We start from the raw sequence: 23,229 nt of genomic DNA on the forward strand, positions 1-23,229 counted from the left end.
TCTTTCAATAAGTCCTTTCTTTCACCAGTTTTTATTCTTGCATTTGCTTACAGCCATCCTTGATACACTGTTCATCTCCACAGTGTTTCCTTCCTGTGAAGCTCCTCAGGGTGAGAGAGTGAATCAATGTCCTCTGTTCAGATGGATATGTGGTTCTATCAGATGCTCTCCTTCTATCAGATGCTGTGCAGTCCCTCTCCACCAATCTCTGACTCCCATGAAGTGCTGTCAGCTCAGTTCAGCCCACCTTTACTCACCATCTGCCTCCCTCCCTCCTCTCTCATGATTATTATCTCCTCTCTCTGTGCAGGGGGTTGGGTCCTTCAAGAAGCGCTTCCAATTTATAGTCTTTTTCTCTCTGTGAAATTACTGATCCCCCACCTGATTTTCTTATAATTCACATCTGTCCCCTCTGATTCCTCTCTCTCTCTCTCGCTCTCTCTCTCTCTCACACACACACACACACAGCCTCTCTCTCTCTTTTTCTCTCTCAGTATAGGTCATGTTATCAAAGACAGATCATTAACTCTAACATTTTGTCTCCTCCCACCTAATTGCCCCCCCCCCCCCCCCCCCCCCCAGTGCTCCCCTATCAAGCTGTTCACATGCATAATCAAGGACTCACACACTTGTGCTATACTGTACCTAAAGCACACACATAATATAACTTCTATAATAATTAGAAATGAATGAACTTCATTTATGCTTTCACAAACTGTTCTACCTAAAGACCTCATGAAAGATGAATTGGTTGCTTGTATGTCAACATCTAATTATGAGGGACAACTCATTGTGGGTGTGGCAACCCGAGACTTGTGGCAATGCAGATATATTTGGCAAGCAATGAGAGATATAGGCTACAATTAATGTGGTTATAATGCTACTCTGTGAATTGTTGAGTGTGCACAATGCCTAAATTATTAATGGTACCAGGGGTTATTGGGTCTAGGGCTGTCCAGGGCTCAGGACTGTGTCTGAGCCAGTCATTCTTGCATATCTTCGGCAATACACTTTTTTATTAATAATAATTCAAAGTAAAAACAGGTTTTCGCAGTTTGTTTTTAGCTGTAGATAACATATTGAGTCGAGAACTTGCGAACATTACAAGTTTCACAGGGTTTTCTTTTTTTTCTGTCAGTGGGTTGAAGCTACATCCTACATTTTCATTCTCCTTAAACAATGTTTCAATTATAGGCTATTAAACATACCTGTTGAATTAAGATATTTGACGCTTTTGTTCAAATAAGCAAGTCAGCACATATTGAAATCAAGCATAGCCTAGGCTACTGTGGTTTGAGAAGTAATATCAGAGCAACTCAGTTTGTCTAGGTAATATGAACCATTTTTATAGCTATATCATAAACTGTTGGTGTAATCTTGATGTATACAAGAACAAGGCTTTATTTCATTTACTCAAGATTATTTGGCCTCAGTTACGAATGTTGCTTAGACATGCTGATCTATACTCATAAATCTATTTAACTTAGGTTTGAAGTTTCAGAGGTACAGTTTACATGACATGAAATGTAATGCAAATAACCAGAAAACTACAGGGAGAGGACTTCAAAAGTAGACCGCCATGAAAATAATATTTTATCGCCCTATGATAGAAATATAGGCTACCCAGTGACCATCCCAGTTTGGACAGCTCTGCCACATAACAAATCTTAGTTTAACCTCTGAATGGTACATTCATAGATCCAGTGGCTGAAATAACATGTAGCCTATGATATGACACGATTTTCAGCTCAGAAACGTTTAGTTTATTCACCTGTTTGGTGCGCTATATTAACTTTTTTACATTAGCTAAGTTAAACATGAGGCATGATTTATGTACAAAAATGTACACAAATCTGCCATCTAGTGGCCATAACTTCACCATACAAGTAGTTGGGATGATGCTCATTTCAACATAAATGTAGACGATAATGAAAACATCAGAATTCATTCAGGTCGTTTAATACTCGTCTACACAATTAATTAACACAATATTAACGTGCATGATAACTGTCACATTACAACCTCATTATTCTTAGTTGGTTGAGTCCAAATTCTAAGTTGCTCCGAGCCAGTCGTAGAGGTGTCATGCATTTCCTGAAAGATTCCGTCGCTTTCACTGCTTTCCAATCGTTTCCCCATGGTCAGTATTCCGGCCGCCTGGTTCCGCGAGCCATGCAGGAGTTGTTGTAGTCGATTTTGAAGGCGACGCTCACCTGTCCTTCGTTTTCCGAGCGTCAAAATTCCCGCAGCTGCGTTACCTGGGAAGCGAACGCCTTGCACTGTGCCGTTACCGTCTCCCCGTCGGCACAGCAACTCGTAAAGGCTGCAGGGTCGATGTTTTCGCGTGCAGCAACTGGTTGCGCCCTCAGCATCACAGGCCAGGTGCACGAGGACCGCGAGGAAGAGAAGCATTTGAACTCTCTGTATGGATGGAGGCAAGTTACAAAACGTCAGATAGCAGCTATTACTTACATGAAGCACACATTTTACAACGTAAACTGGAACTTTAGATAGGCTACTTTTAATATGACCCCCACCCCCTCCACCCATTCTTACCAAAATGTTTTAGAACCAGTAACAGCCCCACCAGTAGGCCCACTTAATCTACTGAGCACTCTATGTAGACTTTTAGTACTTAATCTAGTGAGCACAACTGTCCTACACTTGATGCATGGGTTATGCTAAGGCATGTCTTACAAATCAGTTCAACCGATTTTCCAGCTTGTTCCAGGAGATGTTAGAATTTAGGTTATTGTGCCTACCTTATCAGAGGTGACATACATCAGAGTTTCACAGTGCGTTGCAGAAGTCCTCATTCTTGTGACACTTGCTGGATACTTTGTTGGTTATATGTCCAACTCAGACCTGATTTTATACCATCTCAACCCAATCTGAACACATCTGGATGGGTAGGGCCAGACTAAAAGGTCTGTGGGCATTGGGTGATGACCAACAATGACACACAGTCCAGCCATCTAAGGGGTTGACCTTTTTGGGCTTGTGTTGCTCACTTGGAAGAATGGTTGCAATCTAATTGTCAGTATTTTTTTTAGTCATTAGGGTGATTAGCTGCTTGTCTGTCAGGAAAACTACCTCATGCGTGGATGTAACCACGGATACTGTGTGCCGGACTCCACGAGAGCTCAGGACTGGCATTGTTGTGGTTCATATGTCTGCACCTTGTTAGCAAATGCCGTTGTGCTGAGTGTGTGTGGTGGTCAAAAGTAATTAAGGGTCTGTGTGTAAACAACTCAATACCCTCAAGGATTTCTCAAAGGTGACAGAAGGTGACACAAAGCCAGGATCATAGAGGGCTCCAAATAAGAGACAGGGGGGGGGGCTGTTTGCTATTCCTTTAGAATTCTGTTACATTAATGATTTGCGTAATCAGACAAATACACACACAGTGTGTGTGTTGGAATTCATCCCATTTCATGTTGCATTTAAATTGCATTTAAAGTTACCTTCACTTTAAATGCAGCTACTGTGACCATATACAGTACAGGTGCATTTTAAAAAAATAGAATATAATAGAATATAATGTAATAATATAAAGTCAATTGCCCTGCCCAGACTTGAGAGATTAGGCTACACGCTCAAGAAACCATTGTCGGTCTTTTGACGTAATTATCTGGTTAGAGCTCTTCTCAGGTCGACATTTCTCATAAATTCTTTATTCTAATATTTTGAGATACTGGATTTTTGATTTCCATGAGCTGTAAACTGTAATCATCAAGATTAAAACAAAGAGGCTTGAAATATTTAAATTATAGAAACATTTTTTACTTTTCCATGATATTCTATTATTTTGAGATGCACCTGTCATTTGAGTTCATTAACATAATGCAACACACTTTTCTAATTCAACAAATTGGTCATCGTGGTCCTCTAGCTATCCATACTGTTTATATTCAGAAAAAAGAACATGTTCCTGGCACTATGCAAAGCAAACTATTTTTGACAGGGCCATAGAACATGAACAAAGTTGGAGGTGCAGTAGATGTGTTCTGTGGTTAGGATGTATCATGAAAGACACCTTTTTCACTACCGTAAGGCATAAGACGGTAAGAGAAGTCTTAAATGATTTACGGACAATCACATGCAGACATGCTAACAGATTGCATGTTAATCAATGAGATTACTTTATTGTGGTATTGTTCATAGTACTGGGATGTGTATAGGGTATAGGCATAGTCAAATGATAGGCAGATAACAAAAGATTTCTCTGAGGGTGTGCTGCAGTAGGCTACTATTCACTAGAGGTATTCACATTAGTCTGATGCATCAGATAGAGTGAGAGATTCCTCATTGAGAGACTCCTTATTTATGGAAAGTGATCCACTAGGGGGCACAATTGATCTAAACAAGAGCTCCAGTGTCAACATTCTCCAGTTTCAAGACTGTTGTAGGATATGCCATTGCTGGATATCATTCCTAATGGAAAAGTGGAAAAGTGCTGTGAGAATCATGTTCTTTGACTTCTCAAGTGCTTTTAACACCATTCAACCCCGCCTCTGACTGGGAGACAAGCTCTTGCAGATGGGTGTGGACGCTCACCTAGTATCCTGGACTACAGATTACCTGACCGAGCAGCCACAGTTTGTCAGACTGAAGAACTGTCTCTCTGACACTGATCAGCAGCACCGGAGCTCCACAGGGAACTGTGCTCTCTTCAGTCCTGTTCACCCTGTACACCTCTGACTTCTGCCACTGAGTCATGCCACATGCAGAAGTTTTTGGACGATACTGCAATTGTGGGGTTTATCAGGGACGAGCAAGAGGAGGAGTACAGGAGCCTGGTGGAGGACTTTGTGCAATGGTGCAAACTCAACCACCTTCAACTCAACACTGCGAAGACCAAGGAGATGGTGGTCGATTTCCGCAGGTCTAAGCCCGCTCTGCTACCAGTGTCCATTGATGGGGTCAATGTGGAGGTGGTAAACACTTACAAGTATCTGGGTTTACACCTGGACAATAAACTGGACTGGTCAGCCAATACTGAAGCACTCTACAAGAAAGGGCAGAGCAGGCTGTACTTCCTGAGGAGGCTGCGGTCCTCCAATGTCTGCAGCAATCTCCTCAGAATGTTTTACCAGTCTGTTGTTGCCAGCGTCCTCTTCTGCTGTGGTATGCTAGGGAGGAAGCACAAAGAAGAGGGATGCTGGGAGAATAGACAAGCTGGTAAGGAAAGCTGGCTCTGTCGTGGGAGCTGAACTGGAGTGCATCACTTCAATATCAGATAAAAGGACCCTAAACAAACTGATCAATGACTGTCATCCACTCCACAGCACTATAACAAAGCAGAAGAGCTTGATCAGCTGGAGACTTCGCTCACTGTCATGCACAACTGACAGACTGAGGAAGTCATTTGTCCCCAGGGTCATTGAACTGTTCAATGCTTCACTAAAAGGAAAGGAGAGATAGACTTCTCTGCATTGTCTGTCTGCCTCTCCAACTTCTCCATGTTTGTGTACCGACTGTCCACTGGCCTACTGTTTTTACTGCTACACTGTTTAAAGGCTATATTAGCACATATGCACAACCCCTCCCTCCCTCCCACAGCCTGGACTGTGGCCTTACTTAATACTTAATATTTGACCAATGGCTGTAACCTCAACCTATTCTTGCACTGCTATAGTTTTTTATATTACTTTGTCTACATTATTGTCTTATATGTCCATATTTATTTTATGCTGGTCTCTAGACTTTATTCTTGCACTGTTGGACTTACTTATTTGCACCTTGAATTTCCCCTTGGGGATCTATAAAGTATCTATCTATCTATCTATCTATCTCTATCTATCTAGTTGATAAAAAGAATTTTCCTATCCAACACTAACTGACTAACTAACTAACTAAGTATGTAGCCTAAATTACTGAAACATTTTGTGAAATAGCATAGGCTACTAGAGACACTAGGACAATATCTATAGGCCTGTCATGCAGTTGGTAGGACCACATAGGTTAGGCTATTGCAGGGCTTAAAGCAAGGACATTTTCTGTGCCTGAAGATAGGATATCAGACATTTTTTAAGATCTAATATTATACTGTGATCAAACAAAAACTCTGTGCTTTATACCTGAGCTTTGAGCTACAACTGCTCCCATACACGCACACACACACACACACACACACACACACACACAGAAAACCAAAAAAAAGGAGAAAACACTTGTTCCAGTTGAATACTCCCAAATGTATTTTAATTACAAAAGAGACTACGTCTCCTCCTGGACCAGAGACAGACTGACTGTTTGAACATCATCATCACACACATCACAGACATTTTGAGAACATCAATCAAACCTGTCGATACCCTGCTCCTCAAACAGGCCGCCAGGGACATTCACCTTTAGGCCTGCATAATGGTCACATCATGATGGAAGTCCACTGATGTAAAAACACCTCCTTTAAGTAGGTTACCTGGTAGCAGCAGCTTCAACCAGCCTGCTCGAGAGAAAGAAAGCCTTTACCAATGCCATGGCTGTGCTCAACACCTTTGTGTAGGCCTTTCCAGAGCCTTCTAGAAGTGCCACTCCTGTTACCACAGTACTTCAGTCAGTCAGTTCCCCTGTAATTTATCCATCTGAGAGGAACCATCACACAATAGACAGGACTCCTGACAGCATTTGCTTCACGTGAATTTATATAAAATAATTGGAATATTAATATATCTAAGGACAATAATAATAGTAATAATTAAAATAATCATATTAATCATTATTAGCAGAGCATTTGTAAAGGACAGTGTTCCAATAGAGTAGTGCCCATGTACTAGTCCTGGTGGAAGTCTATTTTATATCACTTATTGGTCAGAGGAAATTGGTGGTCAGTACATTCCTGTTGTTGATACTACGGCTGAGTTTGTTTGTGATGGACAGCAGAACTAGAACGGCCCTCTCCTAAAACATCCCAGAATTGTGTTTGTCTTCCCAGTCCTGATGCATAATTAATAGCAGTTTGCGTTCCAGTTTGTAAAGACATCTTTAAGATTTTATCTGAGCACTGACAACAATATATCTCTTTCTCTCATATACACTCTCCTACTCTCTCTTATTTAGAAACATGTGCACACACACACACACACACATGCATGCACGCACGCACGCGCAAACACACACACACACACACGCACGCACACACACACACACGCACACACACACACACACACACACCTCTTATAGGGCCCCACAAGCCTACTGCAGAGGGGTAAAATTGGTTTGTGAAATTAAAAACACATTTTTAAAAAAGAGGCAAAAATGACAAATAGGTGAGCTAACACCACTCTCCACTAAATCTCCATCCTAGGCCATCCCAGTGAGGTTACACTGCACTCTCAGCTTCCTCCCTGCTGATTCTTCCCTAGAGCTAAAGTTCCAATACGTGTGCCAAAGTTTGCGTTGGTGAGAAGTGTGTTCCTGACTAAGCACAGTCAGATTTGAGCAAAGTGTCTCAGCATCTCTGTCCTCTCCAAAATGTATTTTGTGCAATAGAGGTTGGAGAGAGATAGAGGTTGGAGAGAGAGAGAGAGAGAGAGAGAGAGAGAGAGAGAGAGAGAGAGAGAGAGAGAGTTCACATGTCCCACTGGTGTTGCACTCAAGAGTCAAAATGGCTGCCTCCTCCACAAACAGGAGTGAGATGAGACGATGCAGATGACACCCGGGGCAGGAGGGGAAATGCTTTAAAAGTAAACAAGGGAAAAAAGAACGCACTTCTTCAAGAGAGCTGGACGAAGGAGAGAGGGCGGGGGCCGGGGGGTGGGGGGGGGGGGGTGGAAAGTACAGGGTGAGAGCATTCAAAGAAAGAGGCTCACTCCTGTTCCTGTGTGTGTCTGTGCGTACATCTGTGTGCACATATTAATGTGTGTCTGTATACAGTATATGTGTGTGTGTGTGTACATCTGTGTGTGCATATACTGTATGTATGTGTATGTGTGTCTGCATACTGTATAACTGTGTATGTGTGTATATATCTGTGTGTGTGTGTGTGTGTGAGAGAGAGAGAATGTATCTATGTGTATGTGTGCGGTGTAGTTCAGTATGCTGGGGAGTGGTCGTAATTCGGGGTCTCGCTCTCGGGGATGGTGTGCAGAGAGGCGAGGCGCGGCAGGTGCAGGACGTGGGGCGATGGTGGAGGAGGGGGCAGCGGAGAGGGCAGCGGAGAGGCTGGTGAGGGGGCGGCGCCGGCGGCGGCAGGTGGCGTGGCTGTAGACGCCGCTCCATTCTTCACCAGGCCGCAGGACTGGGCCGCACAGTGGATCTGTCTCAGCGTGTCCACTGCCTCACTCTTGGCATGCTTCAGCAGGTCAGCCTGACCCTGAGGGAGATAGAGAGGGAGAGAGAGAGAGAGAGATAGGGAGGGAGTAAGAGAGAGAGAGAGAGAGAGAGATAGGGAGGGAGTAAGAGAGAGAGAGAGAGAGAGAGAGAGAGATAGGGAGGGAGTAAGAGAGAGAGGGAGAGAGAGAGAGAGATAGGGAGGGAGTAAGAGAGAGAGAGAGAGAGAGAGAGAGAGATAGGGAGGGAGTAAGAGAGAGAGAGAGAGAGAGAGAGAGAGATAGGGAGGGAGACAGAAGGAGAAAAAAAGAGGGGAAAGGAGAAAGGAAGAAGAAATGGGAAGGTGTAAATTAGATCATTTTCAAAAGTGCCCCAGCCTGTTCGCAGAGATACTGAAGGGGCATGACACCAATTAGCATCAGACATGACCTTAACCTTTGGAGAGGAAGAGGAGGAGGAAGAGGAGGAGGAAGAGGTTTGTTTTCCAGGGATGTTGCCACCACTCGTGGCCACTCGACCACTCGTTCACAAAACCACATGGCACAGCTGACACAGAAGCCATCCAGCCATCCAGTTATAGTCTTCATCAATATAACATCCAGTCATCAGCAGTCCTAGTCTTCATCAATATTACATCCAGTCATCAGCAGTCCTAGTCTTCATCAATATTACATCCAGTCATCAGCAGTCCTAGTCTTCATCAATATAACATTCAGTCATCAGCAGTCCTAGTCTTGGTGCTAGAACTGCCCCGACTAGGGGTGGGCATCACAGCATAGTTCAGAATATGTTGAGTATGATAATGATGGTATCATGACACAGTGATTCTTCTGCTAGGCTCAATGCATTGCAAGACAATCATCTACAATACATCACGATACCTGTATAACTGAGAGGGAAAAATACAGAAGGGATAGATTTTAGTTCAGCTTTTAATACGGTCAAGACTGACATTCTTTTAAAACGACTATCAAAACTTGACACAAATGGACACCTTGTATTATGGATTAAGGACTTTTTAACTGATCGTCCTCAAAGAGTCTACAGGGTACCATGTCTGATGAGGTAATTTTAAAGGGGACCTTGGCAACTATTTCAACGTAATAAACCCGTTTAGAAATCATTTTGATGGTTAAATGACCTGTTCTGGTAAAAATGGTGACTTTCCCCGCTGCGCCTAGCGTCCCCAGGCGGAAAACTAACCTTGCAACATTGAGACTACAGTCCCGGAAAGAGAAGTGAGAAACAAGAAACTCGTTTTAAATCGTGTTTCTTACCTTGTAGCCTAACATCCACATAGTTCTGTCAAACTTATGCTAACCGTTTGTTAGCTTGTAAACAAATCCATGTGCTTTATCGTTACCTTTTTCCACAGTTTGAAATAGCATAATGCGCAATTTCTCCAGCAGAGGGGGAAATCCTGTCAAGCTTCCCTTTAAACACTGGAGTGCCTCAAGGCTGTGTTCTATCCCCAGTATATTTTCCATGTATATAAATGAATTGCAGATCTGTGATAGTCATTTTAGCCTACTTAAATATGCCGATGCAATGGTTGGTTTAATGGTCAGGGGAAATGGGGATCTGGAGAGGGCCTACTTTGATCACATCACTGCCTTGAGGCCTGGTGTGAGGAAAGTGCTCTTGTCCTAAACCCCACAAAGACCAAAGAACTTGTGGTCAATACCAGGGGTGGAATACCTACATGTCAGCCAGTTACAATTGGGGGCCAACACGTTGAGGTTGTCTGCAGTTTTAAATATCTAGGTACTATCCTAGTTCATAATCTAAATTTTAGTGAACATACAGATCATATTTTTAAAAGGGCAACCCAACGATTATTTCTTTTAAGGAACCTAAAGGTAGTAGAGAGGTCCTGAGGATGGTCTACACCAGTCTGCTGGAAAGTGTCATCTCATACAACATCACATGCTGGTATGGGAATCTAGGGGCTAGAAGCAAAGTAAACTCACAAAAATTATAAATATGGCCAGTAAAATCATACTGAACCACCAGAGGCAGCTGGTGGAACTGTACACAACACACACTAAGAGGAAAGCCCTACAGATAGCTCAGGGTCCTTTACATCCACTACATCACACTTTTGAAAGACTCCCTTAAGGAAGAAGATATAGAGTACCTACATCAAGCAGAAACATTTTTAAGAAATCTTTTATACCATCATCTATTATTTTGCTAAATCAATATAATCTATGAGTTTTATGATAAACTGATTAACTTATATTATTTACTGCTTTTATGGACATCAACCTCTTTTGCACATTTCCATGTCTCCATATGTTGTACCATGCTGTGTAGACTTGCTTGTGTGTGCTATATGTTGTACCTGCTTTGAAGTCTTGTTTGTGCTTGCTATATGTTGTACCTGCTGTATAGTCTTTGTGTGTGTTTGCATTATGTTGTACCTGCTGTGTAGTCTTTGTTTGTGTCTGTTTTATGTTGTACCTGTTGTGTAGTCTTGCTTGTGTTTGTTACATGTTTGTGGGGCCAAAGACGAATTTGTACAGTAGTGGACAATAAATACTTCTATTCTATTCTATTCTATTTGCGTTTATTCACTGAATTGTGGTGTCAGTTTCCAAGTACATACGGTCAACCCTGGTCTTTAAGGTAGAGGGCAGTGATTCTCTGGAAAACCAGAATGGTTAGGTAAATAAATTAGCTTTTAACTGAACTTTTCAACAGAAATAGTATTGATAGTTGACACTGTCATGACACTGTATTGCATGCAGGGATATTGTTAAATACTGTACATCACCAACCCCTAGTCCTGACCTCAAACGTTATGGCCTCTGAGAGCATGCATACTCTAATGAGAGTATGATCCACTGCTGCAAGATATTCTCAAAGTGTTTCTCTCTCACCTGGCTAAACTAGCCTATAACTAACTATGAGTCTAGCAGTGACTGTTGAGTCTGACAATGGGATTTTTTTTCTCTTCAAAATGATGTCTCACAGGCATCTTTAGCCCAGAGCCTCCTTGCCCACAGGGAAGCATACTGCTTTCCATGTTTACACCCCGCAACCTGTTAGCAGACGCTTTAACCAAACAAACCTTACACGACACCACAGGGAAACCAGCCCCTGGCATTGTGTATTGCTATTCCTGCTCCAGACTTAATGCTAACGTCATACGGCTGGCCAGACAAGTGCTTGCATCATGGGTAATATGATATTCATAAGCACATATTTCCTGTCCCCAAAAATAAACTGCATCTCTGTGTACAAAAGGCAGTACGAGAGTGCAGGGCAAGAAAAGAGCCAGTTCAGGTGACAGCAGTACCACTACCAGGCCAGCAGGGGTCAGCCTCCTACTGATTCTCTGTCTCTACTGCTCTACCATACACACACTCCACCAGCTCTACACAGGAGAGCAAAAGAGAATGCGTGTGAACACGTGGGAGGAAGAGGAGACAGAGAAAGAGAGACAGAGAGCTACAGGCATTTAAAAGAGACAACTGCTCTCTCTCTCGCTCTCTACGGAGGAAGAAGGAAGTGGTCAGAGCAGGCATGGCACTTTATGGAGCAGTAACGAGAGTAAGAGAGGGAGGGGATGAAAGGAGAGGAAAGAGAGAAGGAGAAGAGAGAGGAAGAGGGACGACTCAGGCTAGTGAAATTTGGTGGTATGCGGGTGTCTGGGAGAGAAGTGTGTGGGTGGGTGTCTGGTGTGTGTGTGTGTGTGTGTGTGTGTGTGTGTTTGTGGTGTGTGTTTGTGGTGTGTGTGTAAACCAGATTGGGTTTGTGTCACTCTATAACCATTTTAAAAGAGGGGTTAATTACTGTGATGGCGCCTCAGAGCCTAACCAGTACACATGCTGTGCACACTCACTCACACACACACAGACACACACACACACTCACACACACACACACACCGACACACACACTCATACACGCACACACACACACACACACACACACACACTCACGCGTGCGTCCAACACAGTCCACCCACGCATGCCTGTCCCCTCTGAAGTACACATCCACCCATACACACCAAAACACATCACACCACACCACACCACACCACAACACAACACAACACTCACACACAAACTCTGTCATGTTGCTGCTCACACACACACACCACACACAATCCAGCCGCCTTGATCGTGCGCTTCATAGGGGGCCATTGTGTTGCGTTGTTTTGTGTGTGTGTGTGTGTGTGTGTGTGTGTGTGTGTGTGTGTGTAGGTATACTGCAGTACCTCAGCTCCCCTGTGCGATCGCTCGACCTGAATAGCAGCGGTGCAGTGCCGAGCAAACGTGCCTTCAGATATAAATAAATGATACACTTTAAATCCCATGAATTAATCACGAGGGCTGTTGATGACGTTGAACCAGGGCCTCTGAGAACCAGAACCGCCAGGAACACACGGAGGACACGGAACACACGGAGGACACGGAACACACGGAGGACACGGAACACACGGAGGACACGGAGACAAAGTTCCTGGAACTCGCAGAAATGTTGGTGAGAAGTCAATGTGGTTACATTCACAGGAACCTGATTACATATCAGTGTGTTAAACCACACCACTATGCATTACCAATCAAGATTACTGTCTCAACAACAATCAATCTAGATAGTGCCAGACTGTTTGTTGTCACAAAAGGCGAGATTGTTCATGCTTGTGATAAAATACAACAGCTTTGCCAGTATATCCGTAACTAAGGGAAAATGGTGGAGATGGTGGTTAAGAGATTCTTAACACAGTAATCTTTCATTTGCAGCTACTTTATGCATGACCCATGTAGTCCTATGAGTCTGACACAAAACTTCACTGATGCAAGTTCACGAAGTATAAATCTCCTGAACGTATGCGTATATAGTTGACCATCCATTTTTTTCTCCTGTGTTGCCAATACAGAAATTCCTGTAACAGTGCAAGTGTGTTTAAGCTAGGTCAGCCTGCTGAGTGGGCAAATGGAGTAAACGACCTGGTAACGCTTTTACTTTCTGACCCTGGGCCAACCTCTAGTTCGCACTAAACCTTTTCTTAGATGGCAAGGATAACCTTGAAAAAGGTTCATCACTTTTTAAAGTCCTTTCAGTCCCAGCTCTGTTTTAAGTGGAGTAACTGTAGCCAACGGCCTCTCTCTCTCTCTCTCTCTCTCTCCCTCTTCCCTCTCTCTCTCCTTCTATCCGCATGCCTCTCTGCGCCTGTCCTGCCTGAGTCCCACCTCCACAACTGGGCCAGAGGACGGAGCAGAAGTAGGGCTTCTATGGGAGAGTTGTGTCCAGCAGTGGACTCACTCTATCTGGGGCTGCTGGGGCGGGTAAGTGGATGGGGGTGGGTGGAATGAAGGTCTTCCCTTCCCCTGAGGAGTGGCGTGGGGCGATGAGCTTCCTATGTTTGAGGCAGATGTAGCTCTGCCTGTGTGTGTGCGTGTACTGTACGTGTGTGTCGAGGTGGTGTGGGGGAGTGTGTGTGTGTGTGTGTGTGGGGGGGGGGGGGGTCTGGTTGGAGAGCTAAAGGAGGCTTTGGGGTCAGTGGACCAAGTGAAAGTCATTGTGGAAGAATTGGAACATGGAATGACTGGAACATGGAACGTTGCACTGCTTTTGTGGCTGTGCTGGTGTAGAAAGTAGTGGGTTCAGTAGTGGGTTCAGTTGAGTGCGTAGTGTGTAGGCATGTGTAGGCATTGCCATGTGTTAAGCCCACTGTAGAGGTGGTGGGTGGGGATGGTGGGTGGTGCTGGGTAGGTACGGCCAATAGAATAGGCTCTACCTGCTGTGGCAACGCCTCTACATTGGAGGTGTGAATGGAGCATGAGGTCCAAGCCAGATCCTTTTTACACTTGGTTTTAGAATCCTTTTTGGATGACTGGATGATCGATCAAAGTAGACAGCGCCACACACCGACGGAAATGACCACCAAGACACGTTGTGATCCAATCACTCAAACCACTTGCTGAGGTGGTTGAGGATGCATTTGACCACATACTATAAACATTAATATGTCCTGATGCGTCCCCGACAAGGAGACCTCTAGTGGAAGTGATGTACGTGATGATGAAATCTGAAGTGGTCAGCGATATCCATGGCTGTACACCTCGCATCCTCGTGATCCGGGACACCTTCTCAAACCAAACGTAAACAGAGCCTTGCACAGAGCCTGAGAGCTTTGTGGTGCCCCTCTGTGTTGCTCATCTATTTAATATGAGCCGAGAAAATTAAGACTGGAGAACAGGGGGAAAATGACGGCAAGCTTACTGTATGCACTCTGACACTGAATGCACTAAGTATGCATGAGTGTGTGGATGCATGTGAGCCTGTGTGTATACTTTCTCACATTGTCAGTACAATGTTAAGCTTCTTAAGTGCTTAAATCTGGCGATTGAATTAAGAATTAATTAAGACAGCGGCACATTTACTTTCGCACACCCATGCATGTGGACACACACACACACACACATAACATCTCTACACAATCACGGACAGACAGACGCGCGCGCGCACACACACACACACACACACACACACACACACACACACACATACACACACAGACACACCTAATCTGAAAAGTACACAATCTTGATGCACCTAGGAGCTGTGGACTTAGCTGGGCCAGCTGTCTTGTCACCTCACTGTCTTGTCTGAGTGAATTTCAGCATGAAATGTCTTCAGGCAAACCATCTTATTATACATTCAATGCAACACTGCATTTATACAGAGAGAGAGAGAGAGAGAGAGAGAGAGAAAGAGCGAGAGAGAGGGGGGGGGGAAGGAAGGAAGTTGCAAACCAAGACTGATATGACAAAAAAAATGTAGAATAATAGTGATGAGGTGCAGGTGTGTGTGTATGTCCATGATTGTGTAGTGATGTTTTTATGTGTTTTAAAACGTCTTTGCATTTGTATTAATGTTTGTGTGTGTGTGTGTGTGTGTGTGTGTGCGTGCGTGTGTGTGTGTGTGTGTGTGTGTGTGCGTGCATGTGTGTGCGTGTGTGTGCGTGCGTGCGTGTGTGTGTGTGTGTGTGTGCGTGCGTGGGGACGAAAGAGAGCGTGACAGGAAGCGAGCGTGATGAGGGACTGCCGAGAGAGTGCACCATCACGCCAAAGCTGGCATTTTCTGTTGTGCAATCGAGTCTCTGAATAATGCCTCCTAACGATGTAATTAACAATCAGGCCCCCGTTAATTACGGAGAAGAGGCAGGGGGGATGAGAGGGGAGGGGCGCCACTTTATTTATTTTCTTGCTACCGCCGGCGGCCTCGTCTCTCACTCCCCCCCCACCCCTCTCCTCCTCCTCCAACCCCTCCCCCCCTCCCCTCTCGGCTCCGCCAGCTGCGCCTCCTCTCTCCTCCACCTGCGCACCGGAGCCTGCTGGTCGTGACGGCCAGCGCACACGGCTGAGGCAGGAGAGGAGCGGCGGCGGCGGTCGTCTGGTGAGCACGCGCGGCGCCAAGGTCGCGAGGACGACGAGACGACGAGTGTGCCAGGATAACGCCAACGGAAAAAAACCTCCACACCACTCCACTTGACTGCACTACGCTTACACCGTGGTGTAAGCCACTTTACGGAAGACAAAGGGGTCTGGCCGCGTGGCCGTGGAGGCGAGAGGTGGATTGTCTGGTTAAAGCCGGGCCGCCAACAGCCATCTTCCCTCACAGAATAAAGCCACTGCAGTATCTGGGGTGCAGTGCTGAGGTGCAGGTTCATACAGTGTCCTTGGGTACCTTGAAAGGTGCTTTTCTAAATTAAATGTATTATTATTATTATTATTATTATTATTATTATTATTATTATTATTATTATTATGCAGCTCAGACACACAACATCCTCCTCTGCCTGGCTACATAGAGGGACATCTCCCGCTACTGTCTGTGTCTGCTGCCGTGGCGTACACAATTCCATTTCAGACTGTGCCTCTGTGCACCTGTAATTGAAATACAGAAGGAAGCTCTTCGAGTCTCTCCGTGTTACTGTGCCTTTGGTGTAGCAGCTGAACCACAGCGACAAACACCTTCAAAGTTCTCTGTTCACTGCAGGAACCAAAAGTTCCCCAGAGAAAAGAACTCATCCTGCTGCTCAGTGCATATATGTGTAGGTCGAGAGACCAAGGATGGTATACACAGTATACATACCTTAATGATGTTAGAGTGGTATATGTACTATGTTATAGTAGGACTATACACTATATTTATGGATAATATGATGGAATAAACAGTATATGTGTACCTTGAGCACGGTGATATTCCAGGCATAGCTCTCCATGGCCTTCTGTAGCTTCCTGCCCTTCAGGCCCTCCTTGGCACCGATGCGATGGAGGTCCTCATGGAAGTCTAGCCCTGTGGGCAGTAATGAAGAAAGCTCCATTACCCAATGGGCTTCACAAACAGTTTATTCGCATTTATATATACTGTCAGAAGAAGGCACAGAGAAAGACACAGAGTGAAAAGGAAAAAGGATAAGAAAGAAAAAAGGGAGGACAGAAAGAACAAGAGAAAGACAGACAGACAGAGCGACAGACAGACAGACAGACAGACAGAGCGACAGACAGACAGTCTCTCAGTGACATTCAGTGCACACGGTGTGGTGAGGTGTGTGTTCAGGGAATGACCATGACAGACCATCTGAGCTGCTCTAGTTCTCAAGGCTCATTACAGAGGACACGATGAGCAGCATCTGTTGGAAGCATTGCGAGGAGGACGCACGCATTCTTAATGAGTCTCATTATTAGGGAGCACATTAGGGAGCATTAGGGAGCAGATTAGGGAGCACATACCATAATAGAGAATGCCCCCACCATACACAAAAACCACCCCCTTTAAAAAATATGCTTATTCCTACCACAACTAAACATGCTACAACTAGTCATTATATGGACACATATTAAATAAACAAATGCTTGCATCTTTTCTACACACACACAGATCTACTACCCCATGTGCTAGGACAGTGAAGCGGGGTATCTAAGACACCTGCTCAGCCACAACACCCCCCACTCTCCTGTGGCACCTGTCCCACTTTCTCCAGCCCTCTGAGACCTGTGCCAAGAGGGACAGAGAGGCCTCCCTCAGCCTCTCTTTGTCTCTCTACACTCCCCTCCTCTCTCTATCCCTCTATCCTCAACCCTCTAGGTTCTCTTCTCCTCTTTTCCCTTCTCTTTGGTTCCCTCCACCTCCCTATCCTCTCCCGCTTTCTATCTGTCCTCCCCTCCCCTCTTCATTTTCCTCTCCTTCCCTCCCCTCACCTCCCCTCTTCTCTCCTCTCCTCCATCTCCTGCCTCCTCTGTGCCACCTTGCAATGGGCCCAGTGGGTATTCTACTGGGCAGGCTGCTGCAGGCTCTACCAGCGCTAACACAGTGGAGGCAGCAAACAGGCACTTCACACCAGGCCTCACCAACACATCTTCAAAAACACACACACACACACACGCACGGACACGCACACACACGCACGGACACGCACACACACACACACACTGATCCCAGTAGACTAACACACAAACAAGGGCCAAGAGAGAGACACTCAGCGACATCTTGGCAATACACATGGATCATTGCATGCACACACACACACACACACACACACACACACACACACACACACACACACAGAAAGAGAAAGATAGAAATAGAGAGAAAACTATCTATGTGAAATTACATATTTGACTGTAACTGATTTGAGCATGAAAGGTGTTATTTGCAGGTAATCAACATTGGATGGAGAATGGTGCAGTGATAGTACAGTGATGACCGGAGTGTGTATGTGTGTCTGTGTGTGTGTATGTGCAAGTATGTTGGTGTCTTGGTTCTATGCTTTTAATGACAAATCACTATAGGATAATTCATCCAGGGAGACGGCTGCAGTCTCCATGGCGATGGCTGACGTCGGTGGCTTCGTTTGAGACGGGTTAATTTGGGATTGGGATGTGACACATTAGCATGTAATGGCAGGTGTCACGATGGACTGCAAAATGACAGGGGCGTGTGTCTGTGCGTGTGTGTGTGTGTGTGTGTGTCTGTGGAAGGGGGTCATTAGACCCGCTGTGATTGATCTGGTATTACATAAACACGGGCAGCCTCTCCGACACCAAGTGTCCTTCACCATCAATTAAATGCAAGACAATGTCCACGCAGCTTTGTCCAGGGGCTAAAACAACATGTCCGAGTCATCTCCCTGCTGAGGCACAGCTGAGTAATGCGTCTCCAAAGTTATTATAGGTGCTGGCCTAACAACACTGCCATCAATCTGATGTAGAAATTGAATAGAAAGAGAATGACACCTCTCTCTCATTTTGTACCCTCAGTGACTTACATGCACACACCACACACACGCAGACACACGCGAACAAACACACACACACACACACTCACACGCAGACAGACAGACACACACACACACAAACACTTTTAGACTCAACTATCACTTCAACTATTTGCATGGATGAAGAATTTATTGGCATAGAAGGGCTCTCTGCTGCTACAGCTAATATACACAGCAGGCAAAGACACACACACACACACACATACACACACACACACACACACACACACACACACACACACACACACACACACAATAAACAGAGAAGAGGAGGACAAGACAGACAGAGAAAGAAAGGAAGAGAGAAAGAAAGAAAGAAAGACAGATAGAGGTAGCAGGAAGAAGGTATATAGAAAGGATGATGAGACAGATTCCATCTTGCACCTCTGTGTTTGACCTGTCAAGTTGTCTGAACTGTTCACTGCATCCACTCTGCAGTTTGTGTGTGTGTCTGTGTGTGTGTGTGTGTGTGTGTGTGTGTTTATGTTTGTGAGTGTGAAATGAGAGTGGGTGATTGTGTGTGTGTGTGTGTGTGTGTGTGTGTGTGTGTGTGTGTTTGTGTGTTTGTATAGTCTCTCAGGGCAGTAGTTAACAGATGATTCAGACACACAGAGAAAGAGAACAGGGGATAGAGAGAAGAAAAGAGAGAGAGAAAGAGAAGCACAAAGACAGAAAGATGAACCCAATAAGAGGGCACAGACACACACACACACACACACACACACACACACATATATATACACACACACACATAGAGGATCTTAAGCAAGCATAAGAGGCTTCAATTCCAGATCAAATCCACAATAGAAGGAAAAACAGAGAAAGAGAGAGGAGATGAAAGGGTACAACAAAAAGGTCCAATAAGACAAGATGGAAATGATTCCACCATTACAGTTTTTCTCAGTCGCTTTGGTGTTTTTCTCAGATCAGAATGAAAATTCTCATAACTATTAGTTCAACCTCCACAACATTTAGTTATTTGTGCACATCATAGTAGCAATTTCTCCTTCCTCTGAACAAATTGCAAATGCTGTTGAACATGTATCAGTTGCTTTGTCATGTCAGTCAAAATGAACTATACTTATGGATGCTGAATAGTCGTTCCCAATAAAACTGATAGTCTTCATTTCATTGCTTGAGTCATTACATACAAAATTGGTGAACTAGTTATCAAATTCTGTCACAATGCTGTAGAATTGCAAAGAGCACAGTAAAAATGTGAAACGTACATATTCAGTGTCTTGTACTCACTCTCCTAACTACAGCAATTTCTAACTTTACTGTAGTTTTCAAATGGGTGTACAAGTAGGCTACTGTATAGTGCTGTCTTGAGCATGTTCAGGTAGTGTCACCGAGTTCTGACCTTTTTTGGATGGGAAAACACTGAGAGAATTAACTGCCATAATGAAAACATGACAAAGCCATTTGACTATCTTGGTCATAAACAATGGTGTCAAGACTTCTCATTTTGATGACACTGGCAGTTTCATTGACATAAATACTTGCTTTTGAGGAATGCACTATCCATATTGAGCAAGTGACGTGCTTTTGCAGGTTATCCCCTAGGTTTTGCAGTTTGCACTAATTGTTTTGAGAAATGCACTAACTGCTGTGCAAATGTTAATAGTGATGTGAGAAAAGCACCAAAGCGACTGAGAAAAACTGTAACTTACCACAGAGAGACAGAGAGTTAGAGGAAGCCAGAAACACAGCAGAGAGGGTTGAGAATGAGACGGAAGGATAAAGAAATATATACTGTAAGAGAGAAAGAGGAAGGACAGGATAGGCAGATACAGTAGACAGACAGATAGAGAGAGAGAGAGAGAGAGAGAGAGAGAGGGATAGGAAGATATATACAGCAGACAGATAGACAGATAGACATTTAGAGAGAGAAAGAGAAAAAGATAGGCAGATATATACAGTAGACAGACAGATAGATAGACAGAGAGAGAGAGAGAGGAAAGGATAGGCAGATATATACAGCAGACAGACAGACGGATAGACAGTTAGAGAGAGAGAGGAAAGGATAGGCAGATATATACAGCAGACAGACAGATAGACAGTTAGAGAGAGGGGGGGTTAGAGAGATGCAGGGAGAATGTCAGAGCTGCCTGGGCTTGTTTATTTACTGCTATCCTGTGTCTCCATGAAAGAGCATTCCAGCACCTTGGAGCTCTGCTCTGCTCTGCTCTTGCGCCGCTGACAGAGTGCTCCTGCTCTTCTCTTCTCCGTTCAGCTCTCGCTCAGAAGCTCACTCGTTCATCCGCTCTCACTCCTACACTGTCATCTCCACCCACTGGCATCCAGGGCCTACAGGTTTTTAGTAACCATGTTTTTTTATGATGTGTGTTTGTGTATGTGTGTATGTATTTGTTTCATTTCATTTGATCTGAATGTATTTTATTTCGGGTTGCTAGGTTACAGGTGCTTTTTTCGTAATTTATGTTTTATGTTATGTTTCATTCTATTTTTATAGTTGTCATACTTCATCACATAATATCAGTGTTATTTTCACTGCTTTTTGCCCTAATGTTACGTTAATGTTAAAATTACCTTCCTGAAGAACTGCTGATGTGAAAGCTGGCAGCGCCTGGTCAGAGAGATCACTCTGAAAGACTGGGAGGCCGACCCAAAACACCTGCCGCAACTAACGCTACCAGAACCAGATATCCACCGAGCTGCCGCTGCAATGCTATGCTTGCAGGCTGCTGTCACCAGCATTACTCTGGATAGGGGCTTCAAGCAGCCTTTTGTGCAAGAAAATGTGCTCTATAAATAAATGTTTACTTACTTTACTAACTTATATCTGTGTGTGTGTGTGTGTGTGTGTGTGTACGTGTGTGAGCTTGTTTGAGTGTTCCCTGCATGCCCTCTCTCCTGCTAATCAAGGACACAAGCACAAACATGTCCGTTCTCTTCCTCTGGTCCTCTCATTTTCCCTCTCTTTTTCTCACCTACAAGTCCACAAGGAATTTAACATTCACACACATTCAGATTGACCATACGTAATAGATACTGTACATGCTAATACAATGAGCACATTACATTTGAACTAAATTACCGGTATCCTGTTTTTTAAATAATGGCCTCCTTACACCAAACAACTTTGACAAGATTTGGGAAAGATTCTTGAAAGATTGGAGTCTTTCGAGTAAAGTTTGAATGGGGGGCAGTAGTTAAAGGACTACAATCTTTCAAGAATCTTTCCCAAATCTTGTCAAAGTTGTTTGGTGTAAGGTGGACATAAGATAATAACTTTAAGACTGTCACACCGGCACTGGGCTCTCCCTCAGCCACGCCCCCTTCTCACCCTCCACTCAATCAATATCATCGCTCTCAATCTATTAGCCTATTAGTCCTCCTCACCTGTTCATGGTTTTGAGCTTGTTAAGCCACCTTTAAAAGCCTGCTCCAGTCCCCAGTCTTTGTCTGACCTCGTCTTTACCTGACATACGGACGCTGTAGTGTGTTAGTACCTACACATTGTTGTTGTGAACTCCATCGGCTTTCTCCAGTTTGAGCTAAGTTCTTTAATCTTCTGAGCTTTGGCCTCCTGTGTTTAGTTATCAGTTTTGCTTAGTATTCTCCTGAGTTTTGATGTCCCTGGATGTTTGGACACTGCTTGTTTTGCCTTTTGCCCTGGGATCTTCTGTGTTTTGGTACTTCTGTGTCCGAGCTACCTTTCAAATTAAAACCCGCCTGTTGATGTCAGTCTGTGTCAAGAGTCTGAGTCTGTGACAAAGACCTGCTGTGCTCAGTTGACTCTGAGGTGTCTGAGTGTGTGAGTCCTTAATTATGCATGTGAACAGCTTGGTAGGGGTATGACCTATTGAGATAGAGAAAGAGAGATAGAAACTGTTTGTGTGTGTGTGTGTGTTTGTTTGCAGGCTTCAAAGAGTAATATGTAATATTTTTGTGAACTAGTCAGTTTACAGTCTTCAATACTAGCCATCTTCCATCACACAGTGCTTATTAGCAGTTAATAACACAGCTAGGCTATGCATGTTGTTTTAGTCTGCCATCTGGCTCTGGTCAGCCATGTTGGCTCTGGTCAGCCATGTTGGCTCTGGTCTGCCATGTGGCTCTGGTCAGCCATGTTGGCTCTGGTCTGCCATCTGGCTCTGGTCAGCCATGTTGGCTCTGGCAGCCTGGTACCATTTCTCGTAAGTCATGAAAACATATCTTGTCTATGAGCTGTTTAACATGTCTCAAGTCCATCGGACAACCTCAATTACTCATTTGTTTGGGGGAGGTTCCAACATTCTTTTCATACTGCACATGCATAACAATGACAGAAATATGTCCTCAAAACAATGTCAGCTGATTTTATGCCAACTATAAGGCTTGATTGAATTACACTTTGAGTTTACATTGGAAAATAATTCAGATGATTGAGGCAGATGCTTCCTGCCCATAACAAAGTTGTTGTGACTCCTTCTGAGAAATGTGTGTGTGTGTGTGTTCACAAAGACGAACACAAACCCAGGCTAGGCTCTGGGTGGAATGAGAAAGTCGGAGAGGAGATGGGAGCGGAAAGGAGGGAAGAAGGCGAGACATTGGGGATGTTGCATCTGCTACAGAGGAGCACAAACACGTCCTGGAGAAGGAGACTGCCTGCGGTGAGAGAGTGGGCCAGCGGATGGTGACTTTAGGACGCTTTG

General features: G+C 44.4%; 1 protein-coding gene across 1 annotated transcript in view; it reads right to left on the reverse strand.

Annotated features, from left to right (window-relative positions):
* Positions 1 to 6,173: 6,173 nt before the first annotated feature.
* LOC143101771 (inactive phospholipase C-like protein 2) overlaps positions 6,174 to 23,229 on the reverse strand; it is a 65,423-nt gene continuing 48,367 nt past the window's right edge. The window contains exons 5-6 of the mRNA XM_076264969.1: positions 16,478 to 16,587; positions 6,174 to 8,317 (exon numbers count right to left, since the gene is read on the reverse strand). Coding sequence (XP_076121084.1) covers positions 8,036 to 8,317; positions 16,478 to 16,587 — 392 coding nt within the window. The 3' untranslated portion in view covers positions 6,174 to 8,035. The remainder of the gene's footprint in view (positions 8,318 to 16,477; positions 16,588 to 23,229) is intronic.

This window comes from Alosa pseudoharengus, unplaced genomic scaffold (genome assembly GCF_046254945.1).
Source record: "Alosa pseudoharengus isolate Yale_2024_CS ecotype anadromous, Long Island Sound unplaced genomic scaffold, YU_APseudo_1.1 YU_APseudo_1.1_scf_4, whole genome shotgun sequence".
NCBI lineage: Eukaryota > Metazoa > Chordata > Actinopteri > Clupeiformes > Clupeidae > Alosa > Alosa pseudoharengus.